This window comes from Rana temporaria, chromosome 7, assembly GCF_905171775.1.
Source record: "Rana temporaria chromosome 7, aRanTem1.1, whole genome shotgun sequence".
Lineage (NCBI taxonomy): Eukaryota > Metazoa > Chordata > Amphibia > Anura > Ranidae > Rana > Rana temporaria.
The window spans coordinates 204,695,430-204,721,899 of NC_053495.1; the positions used below are offsets into that span (position 1 = coordinate 204,695,430).

The window sequence follows — 26,470 nt, forward strand, 5'->3', positions numbered from 1 at the left end:
TTGCACAGAGCAGCTCGGATCCTCCTCTTCTGGGATCTCCTGCCGGGTGCCCCGTGCCCCTCCCTCGTTCCCCTGGCCCCTCCCCCCTCTTTTCCCTGGCCCCTCCCCCCTCGTGCCCCTCCCCCTCGTGCCCCTGGCCCCTCCCCCTTGTGCCCCTGGCCCCTCCCCCTTCTGCCGGGTGCCCCTGGCCCCTCCCCCTTCTGTCGGGTGCCACTGGCCCCTCCCCCGGGTGCCCCTGGCCCCTCTCCCTTCTGCCGGGTGCCCCTGGCCCTTCTCCCTTCTGCCGGGTGCCCCTGGCCTCTCTCCCTTCTGCCGGGTGCCCCTGGCCCTTCTGCCGGGTGCCCCTGGCCCCTCTCCCTTCTGCCGGGTGCCCCTGGCCCTTCTGCCGGGTGCCCCTGGCCCCTCTCCCTTCTGCCGGGTGCCCCTGGCCCTTCTGCCGGGTGCCCCTGGCCCCTCTCCCTTTCTGCCGGGTGCCCCTGGCCCCTCTCCCTTTCTGCCGGGTGCCCCTGGCCCCTCTCCCTTTCTGCCGGGTTCCCCTGGCCCCTCTCCCTTTCTGCCGGGTGCCCCTGGCCCCTCTCCCTTCCGCCGGGTGCCCCTGGCCCCTCTCCCTTTCTGCCGGGTGCCCCTGGCCCCTCTCCCTTTCTGCCGGGTGCCCCTGGCCCCTCTCCCTTTCTGCCGGGTGCCCCTGGCCCCTCTCCCTTTCTGCCGGGTGCCCCTGGCCCCTCTCCCTTTCTGCCGGGTGCCCCTGGCCCCTCTCCCTTTCTGCCGGGTGCCCCTGGCCCCTCTCCCTTTCTGCCGGGTGCCCCTGGCCCCTCTCCCTTCCGCCGGGTGCCCCTGGCCCCTCTCCCTTCCGCCGGGTGCCCCTGGCCCCTCTCCCTTCCGCCGGGTGCCCCTGGCCCCTCTCCCTTTCTGCCGGGTGCCCCTGGCCCCTCTCCCTTCCGCCGGGTGCCCCTGGCCCCTCTCCCTTCCGCCGGGTGCTCCTGGCAGGAGAGACCATCTCGGACTGTGACGACACTCGTGGGCATCGCTAGAGGGGGGCTCAGGTAAGTATTAGGGGGGAGCTGCACACAGAAGGCTTTTTTATCTTGGTACATAGAATTCACCTTCTGCCTTTACAATCACTTTTAAGGGAAGATCCGGATTGACATTCCAGAAGGAGCATTTTTGGGGGGTAATTGGGTCTCTGTGTGTGGGCGATGTGTGTGTATCATGCAGTTTATGGTGTGTGTATATCTGCTTTAGGGTTGACACAGAGGAATGGATAGCCACCATCGATGCCCTGGTTTCCAAGAGCTGTGAAGCGTGCCAATGGCTGATGGAGTACTTTGTCAGTCCCGAGGGAAGGGAACTCGTCAAGTAAGTAATTATGTCCCCTTCTGGTTCTGAAACTGGAATAGAGGACCTGCCTGACATCGATTTTTATAAAGATAAAACCAAAAAGTGAAACTTTATCCATAACCACTTGGTAAAAACAAATGTTCTTTAGCAAAGAACAAACATTCCACATTATTATGCTACCAATAGTACAGTGTGCTGTAAATCGCCTCCAGCATTGCTCCCGTTTCTTCTTGCTGAAGGCTGCCATTTTGCTGAAGCCCAGAGCCCCTGAACAGCAGTAAATCATAAAGCAGAACTAAATCCCCAGGATTGATAACTGTCACATTTGCCACTTGTCTCGCTGTTCCGTTTTTGCCGTGCGTCTCGCTGTCCCGTTTTTGCCGTGCGTCTCGCTGTCCCGTTTTTGCCGCTTGTCTCGCTGTCCCGTTTTTGCCGCTTGTCTCGCTGTCCCGTTTTTGCCGCTTGTCTCGCTGTCCTGTTTTTTGCTGCACGTCTCGCTGTCCCCGTTTTTGCCGCACGTCTCGCTGTCCCGTTTTTTGCCGCGCGTCTCGCTGTCCCGTTTTTTGCCGCGCGTCTCGCTGTCCCGTTTTTGGCTGCGCGTCTCGCCGTCCCGTTTTTGGCTGCACGTCTCGCCGTCCCGTTTTTGGCTGCACGTCTCGCCGTCCCGTTTTTGGCTGCACGTCTCGCCGTCCCGTTTTTGGCTGCACGTCTCGCCGTCCCGTTTTTGGCTGCGCGTCTCGCTGTCCCGTTTTGGCCGCACGTCTCGCAATCTCAAGGATGTTCATTTATCCCACATTTTACTCTTTAATCCCTCATCAGAGTCTTTCTGCTGGAGTGCTGTGTGCGGGAGGTGAGGTGTGCTGTGGCCACCATACTGGAGAAGACCCTGGATGGAGCATTACTGCACAAGGAAAAGGTAAAGATCGCCCATCCCTCCCCTTGCACTGCAAGGTTACAGAGGAACTCTGTCCCCTCCTCATATCCATGTGTAATGTCCTCTACAGGTGAATGGCGTCCACCTCCTCATCGAGATGTTGCTCGGCTTGCTGGATAAAGACGTGCCGGAGAGCTGCAAGAACTGCGCACAATACTTCTTCCTCTTCAACAGCTTTCTACAAAAGGTGCAAACCCCACGCCATCACCCCATCTGCTTTATGTACAATGAAAGGAAGCGTTTTTTTTTTCGCTTGACAATATATTTTATGCAGTTTAAAAAAAAAAAATATTCAGAAGCTTTAGACCCCCTTCACGCTGGGGCGTTCTGCAGACACTATTGCGCTTAAAATAGCGCCTGCAAACCGACCTGAAACAGCGGCCGCTGTTTCTCCAGTGTGAACACTGGAGCGGTGCGCTGGCAGGACCGCTCTAAGGCCCCTTTCACATGGGGCAGTGGAGGTGCGGTGACAGCATAGCACACGCTATTTTTAGCGTCGATATACCGTCGTATTTACCGCGATATTCGGTCGCTAGCGGTGTGGTTTTAACCCCCACTGGCGGCCTAAAAAGGGTTAATACCGCCCGCAATACGCCTCTATAGAGGCGCATTGCAGGGCGGTATTACCGCGGTTTCCCATTGATTTCAATGGGAAGGAGCGGTAAACACCCCACTCCTATACCGCTCCAAAGATGCGGCTAGCAGGACTTTTGGAGCGGTCCTGCTAGCGCACCGCTTCAGTGTGAAAGCCTTCGGGCTTTCACATTGAAGCCTGCAGGGCACGATTTTTTCAGGCGGTATAGCATCGCTATTTTTAGCGCTGACCCGCCTGAAAAACGTGTCGGTGTGAAAGGGGTCTAAAAGTCCTGCTAGCCGCATCTCTCTCCTTCCCATTGAAAGCAATGGGAAACCACGGCTATACCGTCAGCAATGTGCGGCGGTATTGACCCCTTTTCGGCCGGAGGCGGGTAAAACTGCACCGCTAGCGGCCGAATGCGGCCGAATACTGCCGCAATTCCGACGGTAAAGTGCCCCTAAAAATAGCGGAGCTTTACCGCCACCGCACCTCCTGCCCCAGTGTGAAAGGGGCCTTAGAATTAAAATGTTCTGGGTTAGCTGATGACCGTCTTTGGGTTTGTCTTGATGACATCATTATATCAGTTGAGACACTTCTGAGTTCTTTAACCCCTTCAGCCCCCGTTCACACCTAGGCGTATATACGCCTGTAGTGTGACGCCGCTGCAGCCCCGAGACGCCGGAGTGATGATTTAACATGCACCTCTATGGAGATGGTTCACATCTCCACGTCGAACGCTGTACGCCTGCCGCCTGAAAAAAAGTCCCGGACCTTTTTTTCAGGCGGCTTTCGGCGTTCGGCATAGGAGATGTGAACCATCTCCATAGAGGGGGTGAAGGCTGCATTCACAATCGCGGCGTTTTGTCACCGCAAATCGCGGTACAAAACGCCGCTATTTGTTGCCGCAATTTGCGGGACAAAACGCCGCGATTTTGTACGCCGAGGTGTGAATGCAGCCTCAGCCCAGAAAGAATTTACCCCCTTCCTGACCAGAGCACTTTTTGCCATTCGGCACTTTGTCGCTTTAACTGACAATTGCACGGTCGTGCGACGTGGCTCCCAAATAAAATTGGTGTCCTTTTTTTCCCACAAATAGTTTCTTTTGGTGGTATTTGATCACCTCTGCGTTTTTTGCGCTATAAACAAAAGAGCAATATTTTTTTACTTTTTGCTATAATAAATATCCGAAAAAAATTTCAAAAATTTGTTTTACTCAGTTTAGGCGATACGTATTCTTCTACCTATTTTTGGTAAAAAAAAAAATCGTAATAAGCGTATATTGATTGGTTTGCTCGTCTACAAAATAAGGGATAATTTTTATGGCATTTTTATAATTTTTTTACTAGTAATGGCAGCGATCAGCGATTTTTTTTTTTTTTTTTTTTTATTTATTTTTATCGTGACTGCGACATTATGGCGGACACTTTTGACACTATTTTGGGACCAGTGTTCGCAGGGCCTGCGGGCACGGAGAGTGCCGCGGCATGCGTCCGCCACGTGGCTTCTTAAAGGGGACGTACAGGTACGTCCATTTGCCCACCTCTGCCATTCTGCCGATGTATATCGGAGCGTAGCGGTCAGCAAATGGTTAAGAATTCGTTGATGTGTGTATTTGACCTGCTGTTAATCTCCTTACGAGCTGCAGTTGACCTGCGCTGTAGCTGTTGGGGCTTTAAACCGTGTATGACGCTTTTTTTATTATTTTATTTTTACCTTTTTACAGCAAGGAGTTCGCGCTGTTGAACTACTACTGAAGTATTCTGCTTTGCGTCACTTTATCAATTTTCTACTCGGCCCCAACCGGAAAAATAACCAGGTAAGTAAATAATGCCGCACGCACGCACGCACACACACACACACACACACACACACACACACACACACACACACACACACACACATATATATATTTTTTTTTTTTAAGTTTAGTGGCTTGTTTGATGCTTTGGCTCCCTGGGGCTCATAGGCGTGCGCAGTGTGTGTGCCAGATGTGCCTAGGCATACCCTAGACGCCCCGTGTGACACTGGGTCCAGGGGTCCCGGGCAGCATAGGAACCTGATGTGAAAAGAAAATCGCTGATTCACACTTTAAAATCCACAGCACCCATGTGCGTGAACCCCAATGCCGCGTACACACGATCGGAATTTCCAACAACAAAACCGTTTTTTTTTTTTTTTGTTGGCTCAAACTTGTGTTGCATACACACGGTCACACAAATGTTGTTTGAAATTTCGAAAGTCAAGAACGCGGTGACGTCCAACACTACCACGAGCCGAGAAAAATTAAGTTCAATGATTCTGAGCATGCGTAGGATTTTTGTGCGTCAGAAATTGCCTACAGACGATCGGAAATGTCCGACAGGAACTTTTGCCGTTGGAAAAATAGAGAACCGGCTCTCAATCATTTGTTGTCGGAAATTCCAACAGCAATTGTCCAATTGGAGCCTACTACACGGTCAGAATATACGAGTTAAAACTCACATCGAACATTTTGTTGTCGGAAATTACAATTGTGTGTACGCACATTTTATATGCACAACTGGGCTGGATGCAGTGTTAGAAATTTTTTATAGGGTGAACCTCCACTTTAAACAGCAATTCTAATATCATTTTTCAATATTTTCACTGCCTCTAATTAGAACCCCCAAACATTATATATATTTTTTATCCTAACACCCTAGAGAATAAAATGGCGATCATTGCAATACTTTCTGTCATGCCGTATTTGCGCAGCGGTCTTACAAGCGCACTTTTTTGGGAAAAAATTACACTTTTTTTTTAATTAAAAAATAAGACAACAGTAAAATTATCCCCATTTTTTTTAATATTATGAAAGATAATGTTACGCCGAGTAAATTCATACCCAACATGTCACGCTTCAAAATTGCGTCCGCTCGTAGAATGCCGACAAACTTTTACCCTTTAAAATCTCCATAGGCGACGTTTAAAAAATTCTACAGGTTGCATGTTTTGAGTTACAGAGGAGGTCTAGGGCTAGAATTATTGCTCTCGCTCTACCAATCGCGGCGATACCTCACATGTGTGATTTGAACACCGTTTACACATGCAGGCGCTGCTCACGTATGTGTTCGCTTCTGCGCGCAAGCTCGTCGGGACGGGGCGAGTTTTCTGGCTCCTAACATTTTTAGCTGGCTCCTAGATTCCAAGCAAATTTGTCAAACCCTGCTATATGTGCCAATAAATATTTCTTACGGATTGGAGTTGCTGGCTAGTTTTCTATTTTACCTACCTATTTGCGTGTGGTTTAGAGGACATCGTTGCCTGGGCACCCGCCTGTGGACTGCGCCTCGCCTGTTGGTATTCCCCAGTTCAGAGCGCTGCACCTTTCTGTTTGTATATTGAAGGTACAGTAAAACCTTGGATTGCGAGAATAATTTGTTCCAGAAACATGCTTGTAATCCAAAGCACTTGTATATCAAAGCGAATTTCCCCATAAGAAATAATGGAAACTCAGATGATTCGTTCCTCAACCATTTATTCATAAGTCCTTCAGTTTATAGTCCCTATAAAAAGATTGTAGCGATGTGATTGGTTGTGTAACCATAAAATGTCCATCCACACATGGAAGACTCCACAAGGGGATTAGAAGCAAAATCCAGCAGGAGCTCCCGAGTATAAAAGAGAAGAGAGGAGCCCCTAAGTGTCGCAATATGGTTACATTTAATGAAGGTACAACATTTAGCAACTCGCATGGTTGATTTAAAAGAGGCACATCTAAGGCCCCTTTCACACTGGGGCGGGAGGCGCGGTGGCGGTATAGCGCCACTATACCGTCGGATTTGCCACGGGATTCGGTCGCTAGCGGTGCGGTATTAACCCCCGCTAGCAGCCGATAAAGGGTTAATACCGCCCGCAATGCGCCTCTGCAGAGTCGGTATTGCCGCGGTTTCCCATTGTTTTAAATGGGAAGGAGCGGTATACACGCCGCTCATCTCACCGCTCCAAAGATGCTGCTCGCATGAGATTTTTTTCTCTACTGCCAGCGCATTGCCTCAGTGTGAAAGCCCTCGGGCTTTCACATTGAGTATGCAGTGCAGGAGTTTTTCAGGCGGTATAGCAGCGCTATTTTTAGCGCTGTACCGCCTGAAAAACTCCTCAGTGTGAAAGGGGTCTAAGAATGCAGGGATCCGGGGTAAAACTGTCCACATAGACCATGGGTGCTCAACCTGTGGCCCTCCAGCTGTTGAGAAACTGCAAGTCCCATCATGCCTCTGCCTTTGGGAGTCATGCTTGTAACTGTCAGTTTTGCAATGCCTCATGGGACTTGTAGTTCCGCAACAGCTGGAGGGCCACAGGTTGAGCACCTATGCCATAGACCGTCCTCCACACAGCCGACTCTCATCGCTGTCAGTCTGCAATGGTGACCGGGAAGACTACCCTGCAGTAGAGCGATCTGAAAGCGAGACTTGAACCGCTCGTGGAAGGGGTAACGTCAATGGCGGTGCGGAGGACGGTCTATGTGGATCGCTTTACCCCGATCCCTGCATGCTTAGATATGTGTTTTAATCATCAACCATGTGAGTTGCTAAATGTTGACCTTCATTAAATGTAACCATATTGCTACACTTAGAGGATCCTCTTTTCTCTTTTATACTCAGTTGTGACATGACGCTACTCTTATATCAAGACATCGCTTGTATATCAAGGCAAAATGTAATAAAAAAATGTGCATGTCTTGCAAAACGCTCTCAAACCAAGTTACTCTCAAACCAAGGTTGTACTGTATTATGTTATTAAACTGAGACACCAAGCCAAGCAGGGTTTGTTTTACTCCCAATAGTTTTATATTTTATGTATTTAGTTGTGTTTTCTTCTCTGTGTGATTGTTTTTTGGTTTCCTCCTTCCCAGAACCGGCGGTGGAGTTCAGCACAAGCTCGGGAGTTCAGTTATCTGCACAATACGATCGCATTGCTGGTCCTCAATTCTGATATCTCCTCCCAGAGGACGGTCGGTAAGAAACGGCCAATTCTGATCCAAGTTTCTTCTACCGTCATTGGGGTGCATAGGGGTAGAACTTACATGTACTTATTAAAGAGAACCTGTCAGTCGATGCTTTGACGCGGCATGTAAGGTGACATTCTTGCCTTTAACGCCTTTTAATACCGGACAATTTTACCCCCTTCCTGCCCAGGCCAATTTTGAATGACAATTGTGTGGTCATACAACACTGTTGTACCTATTTTTATCTTTTTTTTAAAAAAAAAAAATCACGCAAATAGAGCTTTCTTTTGGTGGTGTTTTTTTTTTTTTGGAGCAAAAACTAAAAACCCCCAAGTGGTGATTAAAGAAAGCTCTATATTTCTCTTAAAAAATGCTAAAAACTTCATATGGGTTCAGCATTGCGACACCGCGCAATTGCCATTCAAAGTGTGACGGCGCTGAAAATTGGCCTGGGCAAGAAGGGGGTGAAAGTGCTGGTATATAAGTGGTTAAAGATGAATTCCAGGCATGGTCTATTTTTTTCATAGTTGCATTGGTCCAGCTTGGACCGCGTTGTATCTATGTATAATACAAACCTGTTTGATGCCCCTTGAGGATGAATATCACTAAAGTAGACACCGCTACTTCAATGTTCTCCACCTGTCACTCTGCATGAGCGCTATTCACAGAATGCTTTGCTTGGATTGGAGGAGATGGAGAGTCGGGGCCGTGAAATTCAATTCTAAATAAAGTTCAATATCACATGTAACAAATAAAACCAAAACACTAATGTAAAATTCTGACCACCTTGTGTGTTTTTTTTTCAGCTTCTGGTCTGTTGAAGCCTCACCCTCCGAACACACAGAGTCCCCCACTGGCCCTCCATCCAGAAGTTGAAGCTTTGATGTTTATGCCAGAAGGAAAGCCTTATTTGCTGGAGGTGAGCTGCTCCGTGTGATATCCATACGTGTGTGTGTGTGTGTGTAAATATCTATCTCTAGATGTATATACAGGGAGTGCAGAATTATTAGGCAAATGAGTATTTTGACCACATCATCCTCTTTATGCATGTTGTCTTACTCCAAGCTGTATAGGCTCGAAAGCCTACTACCGATTAAGCATATTAGGTGATGTGCATCTCTGTAATGAGAAGGGGTGTGGTCTAATGACATCAACACCCTATATCAGGTGTGCATAATTATTGGGCAACTTCCTTTCCTTTGGCAAAATGGGTCAAAAGAAGGACTTGACAGGCTCAGAAAAGTCAAAAATAGTGAGATATCTTGCAGAGGGATGCAGCACTCTTAAAATTGCAAAGCTTCTGAAGCGTGATCATCGAACAATCAAGCGTTTCATTCAAAATAGTCAACAGGGTCGCAAGCAGCGTGTGGAAAAACCAAGGCGCAAAATAACTGCCCATGAACTGAGAAAAGTCAAGCGTGCAGCTGCCAAGATGCCACTTGCCACCAGTTTGGCCATATTTCAGAGCTGCAACATCACTGGAGTGCCCAAAAGCACAAGGTGTGCAATACTCAGAGACATGGCCAAGGTAAGAAAGGCTGAAAGACGACCACCACTGAACAAGACACACAAGCTGAAACGTCAAGACTGGGCCAAGAAATATCTCAAGACTGATTTTTCTAAGGTTTTATGGACTGATGAAATGAGAGTGAGTCTTGATGGGCCAGATGGATGGGCCCGTGGCTGGATTGGTAAAGGGCAGAGAGCTCCAGTCCGACTCAGACGCCAGCAAGGTGGTGGTGGAGTACTGGTTTGGGCTGGTATCATCAAAGATGAGCTTGTGGGGCCTTTTCGGGTTGAGGATGGAGTCAAGCTCAACTCCCAGTCCTACTGCCAGTTTCTGGAAGACACCTTCTTCAAGCAGTGGTACAGGAAGAAGTCTGCATCCTTCAAGAAAAACATGATTTTCATGCAGGACAATGCTCCATCACACGCGTCCAAGTACTCCACAGCGTGGCTGGCAAGAAAGGGTAGAAAAGAAGAAAAACTAATGACATGGCCTCCTTGTTCACCTGATCTGAACCCCATTGAGAACCTGTGGTCCATCATCAAATGTGAGATTTACAAGGAGGGAAAACAGTACACCTCTCTGAACAGTGTCTGGGAGGCTGTGGTTGCTGCTGCACGCAATGTTGATGGTGAACAGATCAAAACACTGACAGAATCCATGGATGGCAGGCTTTTGAGTGTCCTTGCAAAGAAAGGTGGCTATATTGGTCACTGATTTGTTTTTGTTTTGTTTTTGAATGTCAGAAATGTATATTTGTGAATGTTGAGATGTTATATTGGTTTCACTGGTAAAAATAAATAATTGAAATGGGTATATATTTTTTTTTTGTTAAGTTGCCTAATAATTATGCACAGTAATAGTCACCTGCACGCACAGATATCCCCCTAAAATAGCTAAAACTAAAAACAAACTAAAAACTACTTCCAAAAATATTCAGCTTTGATATTAATGAGTTATTTGGGTTCATTGAGAACATGGTTGTTGTTCAATAATAAAATTAATCCTCAAAAATACAACTTGCCTAATAATTCTGCACTCCCTGTATTTTGAGAGATCTCTCCCCCTCTCTCCCCCCCCTCTCTCCCCCTCTCTCTCCCCCTCCCCCCCCTCTCTCTCTCTCTCTCTCTCCCTCTCCCTCTCCCTCTCCCTCTCCCTCTCCCTCTCCCTCTCCCTCTCCCTCTCCCTCTCTATCTATCTCTCTCTCTCTCTCTCTCTCTCTCTCTCTCTCTCTCTCTCTCTCTCTCTCTCTCTCTCTCTCTCTCTCTCTCCCTCACCCTCCCCCTGCAGATTTATAATTTTGTTTTTCAAACTTTTTCATACCCGGGATACCTACTAGACTTTTTTGTTTGGTCGGATTTAAGTGAGTTATTGCTAAGAATTACAGGCCTACAATGTAAAACGCCAAATTTCCTTGCAAAATAATTGTACCGCTTTCAGCACCTAAAATCTGAAATTATCATACCGCTAGGTTAAGGAGACATAACTGTTGTGCGTAGGCAGGTGAAAATTCCTTGGCCATCTCGTATAATTCCTTTTATTGGCAGAGTTCGAACATGAATATTTTTTTTATATCTACAAAAAACATTTCTCCCCCTCTGTATTTCTCAGGTGATGTTTGCGATGCGGGAGCTCCCCGGGCCCCTCTCTGTACTCATCGAGATGCTGGTTTATTGCTGTTTCTGCAACGAGCGTTTCTCGCTCACCGCACTGCACTTCATTAAGGTACAAAAGTTCATCAGTTTCTGGTTCTGTTGGTTGTCTTGATCTCATTCATGGTCGGTCGTCTTTTTTTTAGTCCTGAGCCGCTTGGTAATTTTTACCTACAGGTAAGCCTATAATGAGGCCTATAATAAGGCTTACCTGTAGGTAAAAGGAATGCAGCGGTCACCACCGTTTACGATATTCCATTCCATCGCCCCACGACAGCTTATCCGACAATCCAGCCGACAGGACCCATTTCATTTCCCAGAATAAACGAGACAACACACAGCTCTGTTACTGGTTCCAAAATTAATCTTTTAATGGTAAAACTCAGGTTTTTATACAATTCACAACCAAAAAGCATGTTACAGGGACAATGAAACTCTCCACCCCCAAAACATCACACAATGGGGCTTCATACACATTCTTTTAGATAAGGATATTCAGGTGAGTTAATTATCCCCCAGACGTTCTGTCTCCGACAATAAGCTACTCACCTGCATAATACACATTCCTATGTCAGACGTTCTGTCTCCGACAATAAGCTACTCACCTGCATAATACACATTCCTATGTCAGACGTTCTGTCTCCGACAATAAGCTATTCACACCATACAGTGTCATTGGCATCCACAATGAAAGGTCTTTCAGAACCCAGACTCAATTAACACCTCCAAGTTAGACATCTGACTTTTACAGACTTAATTAGTACAATAGACACAAAACAGTATTAGCATCTCACAATGGAATATTTTAGGAGCCCGACTCAATTAACACCTCAACAGTCTATTGACCTGTTCATAAGGAACAACTTGTAATATTCTAAGATATCCTGCACAACATGAATTATCATTAATGTCCCATCTCATGTAATCCATGATATCAGTTCTCAGTCATCCTATGCCCCTATCGGACATAGGATGACCCTAGACACAAGAGTCATTGGTGAAGCTGGCACAGGAGTACCCCACAGCCCTAAGAAGTCTCTGGGTGTCACGGGCCATACCGTTACAAGGAATATCTGCTAAACCTACACGGTGCAGGCAGTCCCTGAGTTACGAACGGGCTAGGGACTGTAGGTTGGTTCTTAAAGCGGAGGTTCACCCATAGCGAACACATTTTCCCCTTAGATTCCTGCTCGTTTTGTCTAGGGGAATCGGCTATTTGTTTTAAAATATGATCCGTACTTACCCGTTTTTGAGATGTATCTTCTCCGCCGCTTCCGGGTATGGGCTGCGGGACTGGGCGTTCCTTCTTGATTGACAGTCTTCCGAGAGGCTTCCGACGGTCGCATCCATCGCGTCACGATTTTCCGAAAGAAGCCGAACAACGGTGCGCAGGCGCAGTATAGAGCCGCACCGACGTTCGGCTTCTTTCGGCTACGAGTGACGCGATGGATGCGACCGTCGGAAGCCTCTCGGAAGACTGTCAATCAAGAAGGAACGCCCGCTCCCGAAGACCCATACCCGGAAGCGACGGAGAAGATGCATCTCGAAAACGGGTAAGTACTGCACATATTTTAAAACAAATGGCCGATTCCCCTAGACAAAACGAGCATGAAGCTAGGGGGAAAATATAAAAAAAAAAACGAATTGGGTGAACTCCCGCTTTAATTCGAATTTGTTCGTAAGTTTCAACAGTACCTTTTTTTTGATCTATCGAAATGTGCCCACCGTCAAAAAGTGGCCGCGCATGCGCAGAACGGCAGAGACGTCACACAGCCTCCCGTTTCGTAAGTAGGAGTCGTTCACAAGTCTGATGTTCGGAAAACTCGGGGACTGCCTGTGTAGGAGATATTCCCCCTACATGCAGCGGCTGACGTCAGTGGCGGTGCATACTAGCACATTATGCTATTGTCTTGCAGTGGTTTACTACTGTTTTTTTAAAGCGCACCTGTAGTTTTTGGAACGGATTTGCTGAGGGAAAGACCATTAAAATCTTCTCACCTGATGTGGGTTAATCTGCTAACACACTCATGGTCACTGATGAGCAGCATAGAGGAACACGGCAACCTTCATTATTTATTAAGTGGTTGTAAACTCTCAAAAAAAAAAAAAACCTGCCAGTTCTGAGGTCTCGAACAGCGTTAATCATCAAAAATATGATTTTCTCACTTCTCCGGGGAAAGTTGAAGGCCCATTAATTAGCTGTGTTGGGCGGGTGTAACTATAACTCTTATGTGTTATTTTGTATTTACTCCACAGAACCAGCTGGAGTCGGCGCCACCACATGAACTGAAGAACATGTTCACCCTCCTGCTTGATATTCTGGTACGTATGATAAATAAAGCGCTTATCTGTACCGCCATTTTCGGCTTCCCTGCAGTCCAATCCTCGTACCCGTCCATACATGTGATGGTGACATTATGGAGGTTCCTATTTAGATTTGACACTTCCTGGTCCACCGGTCTTGTCCAATCAGGTGATGCCTCCATGGACTCTCCAAGGTGCTTCACAGTATATCGGCACTACATAGTTAATGTAACCAATAATTCGGCACTACATATTTAATGTAACCAATCGTGCTTTTTTATATTCATTTAAAATGTTCACTGCTCTAATATTATGGACTCTTTAACCGCTTCCCGACTGCCGCACACCGATATACGTCGGCAGAATGGCACGGGCAGGCAAATGTGCGTACCTGTACGTTCCTTTGAATTTGCCGCCTAATGTGCCTCTGGAGGTGTACTCATGGGGGGGGGGGGGTCCCGCAAACTCCATATTCGCCGGTGTCCCGCGATCGTGGCACGGAGAGGCAGAATGGGGAGATGCTTATGTAAACAAGGCATTTCCCTGTTCTGCCTAGTGACATGACAGGGATCTACAGTGATCCCTGTCATGTCAGTGTTAGCCCCCCCCCCCCCCCCCCACAGTTAGAATAACTCCCTAGGACACACTTAAAGCGGATGTGCCACTAAAAAAATATATTAAAAGCCAGCAGCTACAAATACTGCAGCTGCTGACTTTTAATATAAGGACACTTACCTGTCCTGGAGTCCAGCGCCGATCGCAGCAGATGACGAGCCGATCGCTCGTCACCCTGCTGCTCCCCCCTCCATCCACGGTGAGGGAACCAGGAAGTGAAGCGCTCCGGCTTCACTGCCCGGTTCCCTACGGCGCATGCGCGAGTCGCGCTGCGCCCGCCGATTGGCTCCCGCTGTGTGCTGGGAGCCGAGTGTTCCCAGCATACAACGGGGGACGGACGGGAAGGGGAAAAAAAACCCGTCCTTTGCCCGTATCGTAGGGCCGGAAGTGGGTGCAGATACCTGTCTGTAGACAGGTATCTGCACCCCCCTCCCCCCTGAAAGGTGTCAAATGTGACACCGGAGGGGGGGAGGGTGCCGATCAGCGGGACTCCACTTTAGAGTGGAGATCCGCTTTAACCCCTTCATCTCCCCCCTAGTGTTTAACCTCTTCCCTGCCAGTGTCATTTATACAGGAATCGGTGGCTATTTATTGAACTGTTCGCTGTATAAATGACAATGGTCCCAAAACAGTGTCAAAAGTGTCCGATGTGTCTGCCATAATGTCGCAGCCCGGATAGAAATCGCAGATCGCCGCCATTACTAGTAAAAAATAAAAAAAAATATTAATAAAAACAATGCCATAAAACTATCCCCTATTTTGTAGACGCTATGGGGCAGATTCACATACATTTAGATAGGAGCCGCTGTAACTTACTTTTTCATTCTTTGAATCCACAAAGAATTTGCGCCGTAAGTTGCGGCGGCGTAGTGTATCTCTCGGCGCGTAATTCAAATCGGCGGGTAGTGGGCGTGATTCATTTAAATGAAGCGCGTACCCGCACCTAAAGGACTGCGCATGCTCCGTTTCGAAATTTCCCGCCGTGCATTGCGCGAAATGACGTTGCAACGACGGGAACGACGGCCATACTTAACATGGCAAGTCTATCTATACGCCGCAAAATAGCAGCTTTAACTATATGCCGGAAAAAGCTGACTAGAGACGACGTAAGAGAATGCGACGGCCGCGCGTACGTTCGTGGATCGCCGGAAAAAGCTAATTTACATACCCGACGCGGAAAACGACGCAAACTCCACCCAGCGGACGCCGAAGTATTGCATCTACGATCCGAAGGCGTACAAAGCCGTACCCCTGTCGGATCAAACCCAGATGCCGTCGTATCTTGGTTTGAGGATTCAAACTAAAGATACGACGCGGGAAATTTGAAAGTAAGCCGGCGTATCAGTAGATACGCCGGCGTACTCTCTCTCTGAATCTGGCCCTATAACTTTTGCGCAATCCAATCAATAGACACTTATTATTTTTACCAAAAGTATGTAGAATACGTATCGGCCTAAACTGAGAAAAAAAATTGCTTTTTTTTTTTAAAATGGGGATATTTATTATTATAGCAAAAAGTATAAAATTGTCGCTCTATTTTTGTTTATAGCGCAAAATATAAAAACCGCAGAGGTGATCAAATACCACCAAAAGAAAGCTCTATTTATGGGGGGAAAGGGACCTACATTTTGTTTGGGAGCCACGTCACAATTGTCAGTTAAAGCGACGCATTGTCGAATCACAAAAAGTGGCCCGGTCATTTGGCAGCCAAATGGTCCGGGGCTGACGTGGTTAATGTAACTTTTAGACCAGGGCTCTCCAAACTGCGGCCCTTAACCTGCCTTTTTATGGCCCTTGGAGGCGCTACTCCTCCAACCAACACCAATGATGGGCATTGTCTGCTCCCTCTGGGAAACACCCCCCCCCCCCCCCCCCAAAGCCTAAAGGACAGTAAACTGGGCATTAAAGGGGATATTTTTATTAATAATTAATTTTTTTTACTAGTTATGACTGCGATCAGAGATTTTTATCGTGACTGCGACATAGCGGACACTTTTGATGCCATTTTGGGACCATTGTCATTTATACAGCGATCAGTGCTCTAAAAATGCAGTGATTACTGTGTATATGACACTGGCAGGGAAGGGGTTAACCACTAGGGGGCAAGGATGGGGTTAAGTGAGAGTGATTCTAACTGTGTGGGGGCGTGGCTTCCTGTGACACAACACTGATCACTGCTCCTGGTTGCAGGGAGAAGACTATCAGTGTCCTGTCACTAGGCAGAACAGGGAGATGCCTTGTTTACACAAACATCCCCCCCGTTCTGCCGCTCCGTGACCCGATCGTGGGCCAACCGCCGGACATTAATCCACGGGTCGGCGGCACGCTCGTAAGGCAGGATATTACCCATACGTTGCTTTGCGCACACCAGCCGTTCTGCCGACGTATATCTACTGGCTGCTGTCAGCAGGTGGATAAAGTCCATGATAGATGAACAGTTCATAAGTATTCAAAGTGTTGTTCTGCTGTGTAACAGTGATGTGTGAAGATCGTCGCCAACACCGATCACACTGACTCTTGCGCTAAGGTAAAGACTAGGGTTGTCCCGATACCACTTTTTTAGGACTGAGTACAAGTACCGATACTTTTTTTTTATGTACTCGCCGATACCGAATACCGATACTTTTTTTAAATGTGTCCCCCCACATATTACAGCCATGTCCCCCACATATTACAGCCATGTCCCCCACATATTACAGCCATGTCCCCCACATATTACAGCCATGTCCCCCACATATTACAGCCATGTCCCCCACATATTACAGCCATGTCCCCCACATAATGCAGCCATGTCCCCCACATATTGCAGCCATGTCCCCCCACATATTACAGCCATGTCCCCCCACATAATGCAGCCACGTCCCCCCACATAATGCAGCCACGTCCCCCCACATAATGCAGCCACGTCCCCCCACATAATGCAGCCACGTCCCCCCACATAATGCAGCCACGTCCCCCCACATAATGCAGCCACGTCCCCCCACATAATGCAGCCACGTCCCCCCACATAATGCAGCCACGTCCCCCCACATATTGCAGCCACGTCCCCCCACATATTGCAGCCACGTCCCCCCACATATTGCAGCCACGTCCCCCCACATATTGCAGCCATGTCCCCCCACATATTGCAGCCATGTCCCCCCACATAATGCAGCCATGTCCTTACATACCTTGATGATGCCGCACGTGCCGCCGTTAATCAGCGCGCGGGGAACATTACAGCTTTCGTTTAAATAGCTGTATCCCCGCCGCGTATAGACACTCCCCCTTGCTCGGGATTGGACAGATCATCCGTCCAATCCCGCGCAAGGGGGAGTGTCTATACGCGGCGGGGATACAGCTATTCAAACGAAAGCTGTAATGTTCCCCGCACGCTGATTAACGGCGACGGGTTTGCGGCGGCCGGGGGGGAACAAGTATTCTATTTCAGTATCGGGGGTATTTGCGGGAGTACGAGTACTCCCGCAAATACTCGGTATCGGTACCGATACTGGTATCGGTATCGGGACAACCCTAGTAAAGACAATAGAGGTCAATAAGTTACATTTCAATGGCAAACTCGGCAACCCTCCACTCCAAGGATATCGCCCCCTCCAGAGCACTGGCACCGATAATTCGGTAATAAATGCCAATGCAGGCGTATATTTCACCAACAGCCAACATGACCGTCAATTAGAGCTTCCAACACGACAGTAATACTCATCCACAGGTTCCTACACTATGAATCCGCCAAATCAAGAGACATCCACCATGATGGTGGTCATGATGGGGTGGGGTGTAAATCTTCTGAAGGTTAAGTGGTTAAAAGTCTGCTGGGTGCCAAGTGTTTGGTCTTATATGCTGTACTGAGAAGTCAATTATTATTTATTTTTTCTTCTGCAGATGATTGAAGACCCCATCCAGATGCAGAGGCTGAAGTTTGCCTTCGAGTCAGACGGACTTTTAGGTAAACTTAGAGGCAATTTAAAGCTTAAGTTGAAAAAATAAAATGGTGTTCTGTGGAGCAAAAGAAGATTTGGTTGAAAGTCTCTAGGGGTGAATGCATCGCCGCCTTGTCTATAGGACCTGAAGGTCTTACAGCTAGCTTCAAAATGTGACGGGTGTTCCCAACCTCGCCTACCACAGTATCTGCACCCTCCTTATTAAATGGGGTCTTTAGGGTCTCATGTACCTCTCCCCTTTCCCCTTCTTCCCAGCAAAAGTGAGTACACCCCTAAGTGAAAATGTACAAATTGGGGCCAAAGTGTCAATATTTTGTGTGGCCACCATTATTTCTCTTTCGTTCATAGACGGACACAGCCTTCATTGACCTTAGGGTTATGCTTCTTCCTACCAGGAGATTTAGGCAGAATTCTACAGCACTTAAGGTGTTAAAAACTTTCCTTCATGCTGCTCCTCCCAGGGGGCGTGGCTCCCCCAGGCATAACCCACACCCTGCTTTAGCAGCCTCAGTTTGTTTTCTGCCTAACGACAGGAGGTCAAGGCTATCTCTGGAGTTCCTGGACTCTGGAGTTTTTTTCTGGCGATTTTTCTCGCTTTTTTTATTTTGTTCCTGCATTTTTGAATCCTGCGATTCTTCTATCAACAGCCGACTGGGTGACAGGCTGGGTCCTCGACTCTTGTAGTCCCCCCATGTTCGGCCTTCGAGCGTGTGCCGGCCCTCAGCTCAGCTTTGGGACGTCCACGACAGGCCCCATTGCTCCAGGGGCGGCCGGGGAACTTTGGTTCTAGGGCACACATATGACCGGTCTCTATGGCTTTGTCACAGTGTGTCTGGCCGACAGCCATGCCGTTTACGGACGTTGGTTCTGTCTGGGATACCTCCAGCCGGGTAGTCGCAGGACAGGTAAGTAGTGGCCCCTTACTCAGGTAAGTGGTCTGGCTGGTGGTTTCCCTGGGGAGGTCGACTGAGGGTCCGCCCTGCTTTCCTCTCTCCCCTTCCTCTCCCTCCTTCCCCTGACTGGGTAGTGGCTGTGAAGGGGGGCCTCCTGGGTTTTCTTTGTTACCACCGGGGCCCGTGTGTTGTAGGGGGACTGTGTTGTTACTCTGGGGGGTGCTGCTGTGTGCTGCTGTGTTCTATGAGGTAATTTTTACCTCAGACAGCGGCCGTCTTGGAAATCTCCTTGGTAACGCTGTGATTCTTTTCTGAGGTAACAGACAAAGCAGTCAGGGCTGCTGTGTTCTATGAGGTAATTTTTACCTCAGACAGCGACCGTCTTGGAAATCTCCTTGGTAACGCTGTGATTCTTTTCTGAGGTAACAAAGCAGTCAGGGCTGCTGTGTTCTATGAGGTAATTTTTACCTCAGATGGTGGCCATCTTGGAAATCTCCTTGGTAACGATGTGATTCTTTCCTGAGATGACTCGGCACAGCCTCTGGTCAGTTTTAGTGCCGTTACAGTTTTAGTGCTGTGAATCTTCCATGAGGTGAATACACATCACAGTCAGCACATCAGAGCACACCTGAGGTTTTTCAGCTCCCTCTGCAGCTGGGTGGGGTGGTGAATACCGGGGGCCCCCCATGCTCTGCAATAGCAGCAAGGAGGTGACCAGTGGGGTTTTTTTGTCCTGCCTTGCAGGGTGGGTGACTCAGCGCTGACACTATGGAACTCAAGCTATGCCTGAGTTAACCCTTAATGCCCCTCCCCCTGCCACATCTGTTATGTTGGCTGTCCTGGGTTTCTTGCCAGGTTTGAAGCAGCTAGTGCCCGGATGGGGGGTAAAAAAGCGCCCCCTCCCTGAAGCCTGCTTCTGGGGATGACACAGAATCGCTTTTTTTTTTCTGGTTCTGTTATGTCAGAGGCTGCGGGTTTTAACCCTTATGGATAGTGAGGATGACTCTGCTGCAGTCAGTTGCTGGCAAGAATTTGTTGGAGCTCTTGTTTCTGCGGTGCGTGAGGCTCTAAAAATTGAGGATGTGGCGGAGACACCTCCGTGTCAGTACCAGCAGACTACCACGCATCGCTGAAGTGTTTCCTTGTGTTCCTTATTTGGACTATATGTTATACAAGGAATGGGATGCACCGCAAAAAGTTTGTCAAAAAACTTTGCAACCCGTTACCCCCTTGAGGGGGGCTTTAAAAAAAAAAAAAAAAAAAAGTAGGTCTCTCCTCCGCCAGTGGACCCCCCTGTGTCCAGACTGCGCAAGGCCACCACATTGCCTGTGGAAGGGGCTCCTGCATTTCAGGATCCCGCTGATAGAGTGGAGGCCGTGGCCCGCTCCCTATTCACGGTGGTGGGTTCGGCGGTGAGGCCGGCTCTGGCAGGCCCCGACTAAAAGGGCGAAGCTCCTGCTGCAGGAGCTGGAAGAAGGACCTCTAAGGTGGCCTTGGTGATCACCGTTAAGGGTGAACGGTCCTTTTGGGTCTTCCCTGACTGGCATCATTGAGGATGCCACAGGTGGTAAGCGCATGCTGTTCCCACGGTTTGGGAAGGGCTAGGGACCTCGCCCTGTGCAAGGACCCTCCTTGCCTACCTCCGAGCGTTTTTTCGCTCGCCCTGTGCGGTGGGGGTAGGTCTACATGGTGCTTGAATCCCCGCTGCGGGGTAGCAGCGCACCGGATACCGCATGCCTAACAAGTCTGCGGACATACCTGCTTCCGCCTGAAGGTCTGCTCCCGCCCGTGTCTCGGGTGGGAGACTGGCTTCGCATTGCGAAGTGTTTTCCTTGGGGTACAAGATTGAGTTTCTCTCTTGTCTGCCAAACAGGTTTTTTCCCTCCGGCTTCTGGCCTCCTCCGGTTCGCCGGTTGACTCCGTCAGGGGCTGTCCAGGATCTTCTGGTCAGGGGAGTGATTGTGCCAGTTCCCTCGTTGGAACGGTCTCGGGGTTTTACTCCATTCTGTTTGTGTCCCCATGGAGGATGGGGCCCGGTCGATCCTGGGCCTCAAGTCCCTCGTTTTGTTTTTGTCAGGTTTTTCTGGCATCCTTGGATGTCATGAACGTGTACCTGCATATCCTCAAACCACCAGAGATTCTGTGCTTTGCGGTCGGGGGGGGCCATTTTCAATGGTGTCCTTCCCATTCGGCGGGTTTTCGCCAAGGTGCTCGTACCGATACTGGCCCGGCTGTGACAGCGGGGGTTTGTTATCATGGGATGTCTGGACGACATTCTCCTACGAGCTTCTTCGAGCTCTGCATTGGTGGAGCCGTGTCTATCACGTGTCAGGCTCTCCGAGTGTTCGGCTGGTTTCTGGATTGTCCTGAAATCAGGGTTGATTCCGTCTCAGGGATACCTGAGACTGGTCCTGGATTCCTCCGGGGCGGGAGTGTTTTTCTCCTAGCGGAAAAACTTCAGACTCTGCTATCTGCTGTGCAGCAGTTGCCGACCCAGAAGCGGTCATCTCTGCGATTCTGCAGGAAGGTTCTGGGTCAGTTGGTAGCCTCTTTCGAGGCGGTTCCGTATGACCAATTCAACGCCAGGGTACTACGGAGGGAACTGCTGTCACGATGGGACTAGCTTCCGTCATCTCTGGATTACCAGATTCAGTTGAGTCATCTGATCATGTCTCCCCTGGTATGGTGGCTGGCGTTTCCGGTGCTTCGGGCCGGAAAGTCATTTTTCTGCAGGCCACTGGACAGTGGTCACGACGGATGCCAGCCTCTCCGGTTGGGGAGGGGCGCTTGGGGCACCCAGTCAGCCCAGGGGCACTGGACTCAGGTGGAGTCCTGCCTACTGATCAACGTTCTGGAGCTCCGAGCAATCAAGCTTTGCCTTACCAGGTGATCCCTGGATCTACAGGGCCGACCGGTCAGGATCCTGTCCGATAACACCACGTCCGTGGCGTAGGTTGATCATCAGGGAGGCACACGGAGTTCTGTTGCAGCGACGGGTGTCGCGCGCATCCTTTCGGTGGGCCGAAGGGTCCGTTCCGGCTCTATCGGCCGGGTACATTCCGGGAATACGGAATTGGCTAGCCGACTACCTAAGTCGCACTGCACTGGGCCAAGGAGAGTGGTCTCTCCACCCGCAGGTGTTTCGGGGTCTGTGCCGAAAGTGGGGCACTCCGGACGTGGACCTTCTAGCGTCCCGTCTCTATATCGGTAGGTGCCACGGTTCGTGGCCAGGTTTAAGGACCCGTGGGCGGACGCGTCAGGCGCGTTGGTGGCTCCTTGGGGTCGCTGTCGCCTACTTTACACCTTCCCTCCTCGGAAGCTTCTTCCTCGCCTGCTGCGCAGAGTAGAAGCTGTAGGGATTCTATCGGTCCAGATTGGCCGCGTCGCTTCTGGTACGCGGACCAGGTGCGTCTGCTGGCAGACGCCCCCTAGCGTCTTCCCCTGGGAATTGATTTTCTGTTACAGGGTCCAATCTTCCACCCTGTTTCACAGCCACCGGCCTTAGCGGCGTGGCTGTTGAGAGCCAGGGGCTTAAGGACCGAGGCCTATTGGGCTCGGTGGTCTCTACCGTGCTGCCTGCACGGAGGTCTACCTCACGTAGGTTTTTTCCTCATACATGGAAGGCCTACTTCTCTGTGTGTGGGGAGATGAACTGGCACTCTCGTACATGCGTTGTGTACAGGATTCTGCTGTCTTTGCAGCAGGGAGTGGTTCAGGCTCTCGCCTTACGTACGGTTAGGAGCCAGATTTCTGCTCTGGCTGTTTTTTACTTGCAGCGACCCTTGGCATAGCACTCCTGGGTGCGTGCGTTGGGTCAGGGGGTCTGGCAGGTGGCCCCTCCGGTGCGCCCTCCATTACCCCCATGGGACTTGAATTTAGTCCTTTCAGTGCTTCGGGATGCTCCCTTTGAGGACATTCGGGAGGTTTTGTGTTTTATTGTCACAAAAGGTGATTTTATTTCTGGTAGCAATTACCTCGATCAGACGGGTGTCTGTCTGTTCTGGTGGCCTTGTCTTGCAAGGCTCCCTGCTTGGTCATCCGTAAGGACGAGGTGGTGCTGCGGCCGCAGCCGTTTTTTCTCCCTAAGGTAGTTTCGGCTTTTCACTTGGATGTGGACATTGTTCTTCCATCCTTGTGTCCTCAGCCGAAGAACCCGAAGGAGGCCACTTTACATTCTTTGGATGTGGTTCGGGCCCTTCGAGTTTACTTGTCGGCGACAGCTCTGTTCCGGATGTCGGACTCGCTGTTCGTGTCTGTGTCCGGTCCCAGTAAGGGCCTGGCAGTTTCGTCGGCCACCATTTCCAGGTGGATCCGACGGATTGTGCTTCAGGCCTACGCCCTGAAGGGGCGGGCGCCTCCCTTTCGGGTCACGGCGCATTCGACCAGGGCGATCGGGGCCTCTTGGGCTTCCGACACCAAGCCTCTGTGTTACTGGTGTGTAAGGCTGCGACCTGGTCGTCGGTCCACGCTTTTTCAAAGTTTTATATGGTGGATGTGAGTGCATCTTCGGATGCCTCCATTGGCCGCAGGGTGTTACAGGCGGCAGTTTAAGGTTGGAGTTCCTCCGTTGAGTAACTCCGGTTTTTGTTTGGGGTGTAACCTGTTTTTGCTGTGTTATTTTTCCCACCCCTCGAATTTTTTTGACACTGCTTGGGGACGTCCCTAAGGTCAATGAAGGCTGTGTCCGTCTATGAACGAAAGAGAAAAAAGGATTTTTGTACTCACCGTAAAATCCATTTCTCTGAGTTCATAGACGGACACAGCACCCACCCCTCCTTTGTTTGTACTGCTTGTTACGAACTGAGGCTGCTAAAGCAGGGTGTGGGTTATGCCTGGGGGAGCCACGCCCCCTGGGAGGAGCAGCATGAAGGAAAGTTTTTAACACCTTAAGTGCTGTAGAATTCTGCCTAAATCTCCTGGTAGGAAGAAGCATAACCCTAAGGTCAATGAAGGCTGTGTCCGTCTATGAACTCAGAGAAATGGATTTTACGGTGAGTACAAAAATCCTTTTTTTCCAGCACCGCCTTAACCCTCTTGGGCATGGAGGTCACCAGAGCTTCACAGGTTGCCACTGGAGTCCTCTTCCCCTCCTCCATGACGACATCTCAGAGCTGGTGGATGTTGGAGACCTTGCGCTCCTCCACCTTCCGTTAGAGACGTCCCACAGATGATCAATAGGGTTTAGGTCTGGAGACATGCTTGGCCACAGCCCATCACCTTCACCCTCAGCTTCTTTAGCAAGGCAGTGGTCGTCTTGGAGGTGTGTTTGGGGTCATATGTTGGAATACTGCCCTGCGGCCCAGTCTCCAGGAGGGGATCATGCTTCAGTATGTCACAGTACATGTTGGCATTCTTGGTCCCCTCAATGATCTGTAGCCCCCCAGTGCCGGCAGCACTCATGCAGCCCCAGACCATGACACTCCCACCACCATGCCTGACTGTAGGCAAGACACACTTGTCTTTGTCCTCCTCACCTGGTTGCCGCCACACACGCCTGACACCATCTGACACCAAATACCTTTATCTTGGTCTCATCAGACCACAGGAGATGGTTCCAGTAATCCATGTCCTTAGTCTGCTTGTCTTCAGCAAACATGGCCGCATGGTGCCGGTCCCCGACATCCAGCTTATTAAGGAAAAATACAGCACAACAGTTTTTTCAAGAATGTTAACATTTACCATATCTCCAGAAATAATTATTCCTTTTTTTTATATTTCTTTAGCTTTGATGCACCACAGCAATCACGTAGACAGCAGCCGCTGCTACCAGTGTGTGAAGTTCCTGGTCACCTTGGCTCAGAAGTAAGTATCATCATCGATCTATAGATTGTAGGATCCATAGGTCACAGATCTGCTTTTTGTCAGATGCTGGGGTCTGCCTCATGTCTGTGGTGTTGGCCGCCTTTTCACATGGACGTCCTCTGTTCCTTCTCAGCAGGGGGTCCCTAGACTGATCTCATGCCGAATCAGATCAGAAATGGAATAACACGTGTCCAATTCTTCCTGTGATGGTGTTACAAGTGGATACATATAATCCCTGTTGGTGCCCGGATAAAAGTGGGCCCATGTAATCCCTATTGGTGCCCGGATAAAAGTGGACACATATAATCCCTGTTGGTGCCCGGATAAAAGTGGACCCGTATAATCTCTATTGGTGCCCATATAAAAGTGGGCCCATGTAATCCCTATTGGTGCCCAGATAAAAGTAAGCCCATGTAATCCCTATTGGTGCCCAGATAAAAGTGGGCCCATGTAATCCCTGTTGGTGCCCGGATAAAAGTGGACCCATATAATCCCTGTTGGTGCCCGGATAAAAGTGGACCCATATAATCCCTATTGGTGCCCGGATAAAAGTGGGCCCATATAATCCCTATTGGTGCCTGGATAAAAGTGGACCCATATAATCCCTATTGGTGCCCAGATAAAAGTGGACCCATATAATCCCCATCGGTGCCTGGATAAAAGTGGGCCCATATAATCCCCATCGGTGCCTGGATAAAAGTGGGCCCATATAATCCCTGTTGGTGCCCGGATAAAAGTGGGCCCATATAATCCCTGTTGGTGCCCGGATAAAAGTGGACCCATATAATCCCTGTTGCCCGGATAAAAGTGGACCCATATAATCCCTATTGGTGCCCGGATAAAAGTGGGCCCATGTAATCCCTATTGGTGCTTGGATAAAAGTGGGCCCATATAATCCCTATTGGTGCTTGGATAAAAGTGGGCCCATGTAATCCCTATTGGTGCCCGGATAAAGGTGTGCCCATGTAATCCCTATTGGTGCGCGGATAAAAGTGAACACATATAATCCCTATTGGTGCCCGGACAAAAGTGGACCCATATAATCCCTATTGGTGCCCGGATAAAAGTGGGCCCATATAATCCCTATTGGTGCCCGGATAAAAGTGGGCCCATATAATCCCTATTGGTGCCCGGATAAAAGTGGGCCCATATAATCCCTATTGGTGCCCGGATAGAAGTGGATCCATATAATCCCTATTGGTGCCCGGACAAAAGTGGACCCATCCAATCCCTATTGAAGCCCGGATGTCTGCCTATATCCGCCCACATTCGGTTAGGTCAGTAAAAGAGGACAAGGATGGAAACTTTTTCTCTTTGATCCAATGAACCTGAACAGACCTGGATGTGGGCAGATATAGGCAGATATATGGAAATAAGGGAAGGGGGTTTTGGGATTATAACGGTGCCTAACAAAGATAACAAATATGTTTAAATTTAAAAGTTGAATACCGTATTTTCCGGCGTATAAGACTACCTTTTGCTTCTAAAATCATGCCCCAAAAGTCGAGGGTCGTCTTATACGCCGGGTACCTGTGTGTCAGATGGCGGCCATCCATTATTCAAAAGCCGCGCCGCCTCCTCAGACTGTTCCGTGATAGGCGGAACACTCCTTTTCCCAGCAGAGCCTCTGTTCAGTGTTCCGCCTATCACGGATGCCTTCTCGTCCTCGGACGAGAGCACATCCATGATCCACATCCACTGAACAGAGGCTCTGCTGGGAAAATGAGTGTTCTGCCTATCACGGAACAGCCTGAGGAGGCGGCGCGGCTTTTGAATAATGGATGGCCGCCGTCTGACATATTCTGCAAACAGGAGAAGGTAGGGAGATCGTCGAGGCACGGAATGGTACAGTGAGCTCGGCAATGGCACAGTGAGGCATGTAATGATGGCACAGTGAGGCTTGTAGTGATGGCGGAGTGGGGCCTGTAGTGATGGCGGAGTGGG

At 49.5% G+C, this 26,470-nt stretch overlaps 1 protein-coding gene across 7 annotated transcripts in view; it reads left to right on the forward strand.

Moving 5' to 3' along the window:
- USP24 (ubiquitin specific peptidase 24) overlaps positions 1-26,470 on the forward strand; it is a 169,816-nt gene that overhangs the window by 135,332 nt on the left and 8,014 nt on the right. For all 7 annotated transcript variants that reach the window (XM_040360859.1, XM_040360863.1, XM_040360860.1 and 4 more), the window contains exons 54-63: positions 1,243-1,356; positions 2,158-2,254; positions 2,343-2,459; positions 4,573-4,665; positions 7,720-7,822; positions 8,619-8,731; positions 10,931-11,044; positions 13,228-13,293; positions 17,773-17,836; positions 24,448-24,526. In XM_040360859.1, coding sequence (XP_040216793.1) covers positions 1,243-1,356; positions 2,158-2,254; positions 2,343-2,459; positions 4,573-4,665; positions 7,720-7,822; positions 8,619-8,731; positions 10,931-11,044; positions 13,228-13,293; positions 17,773-17,836; positions 24,448-24,526 — 960 coding nt within the window. The remainder of the gene's footprint in view (positions 1-1,242; positions 1,357-2,157; positions 2,255-2,342; positions 2,460-4,572; positions 4,666-7,719; positions 7,823-8,618; positions 8,732-10,930; positions 11,045-13,227; positions 13,294-17,772; positions 17,837-24,447; positions 24,527-26,470) is intronic.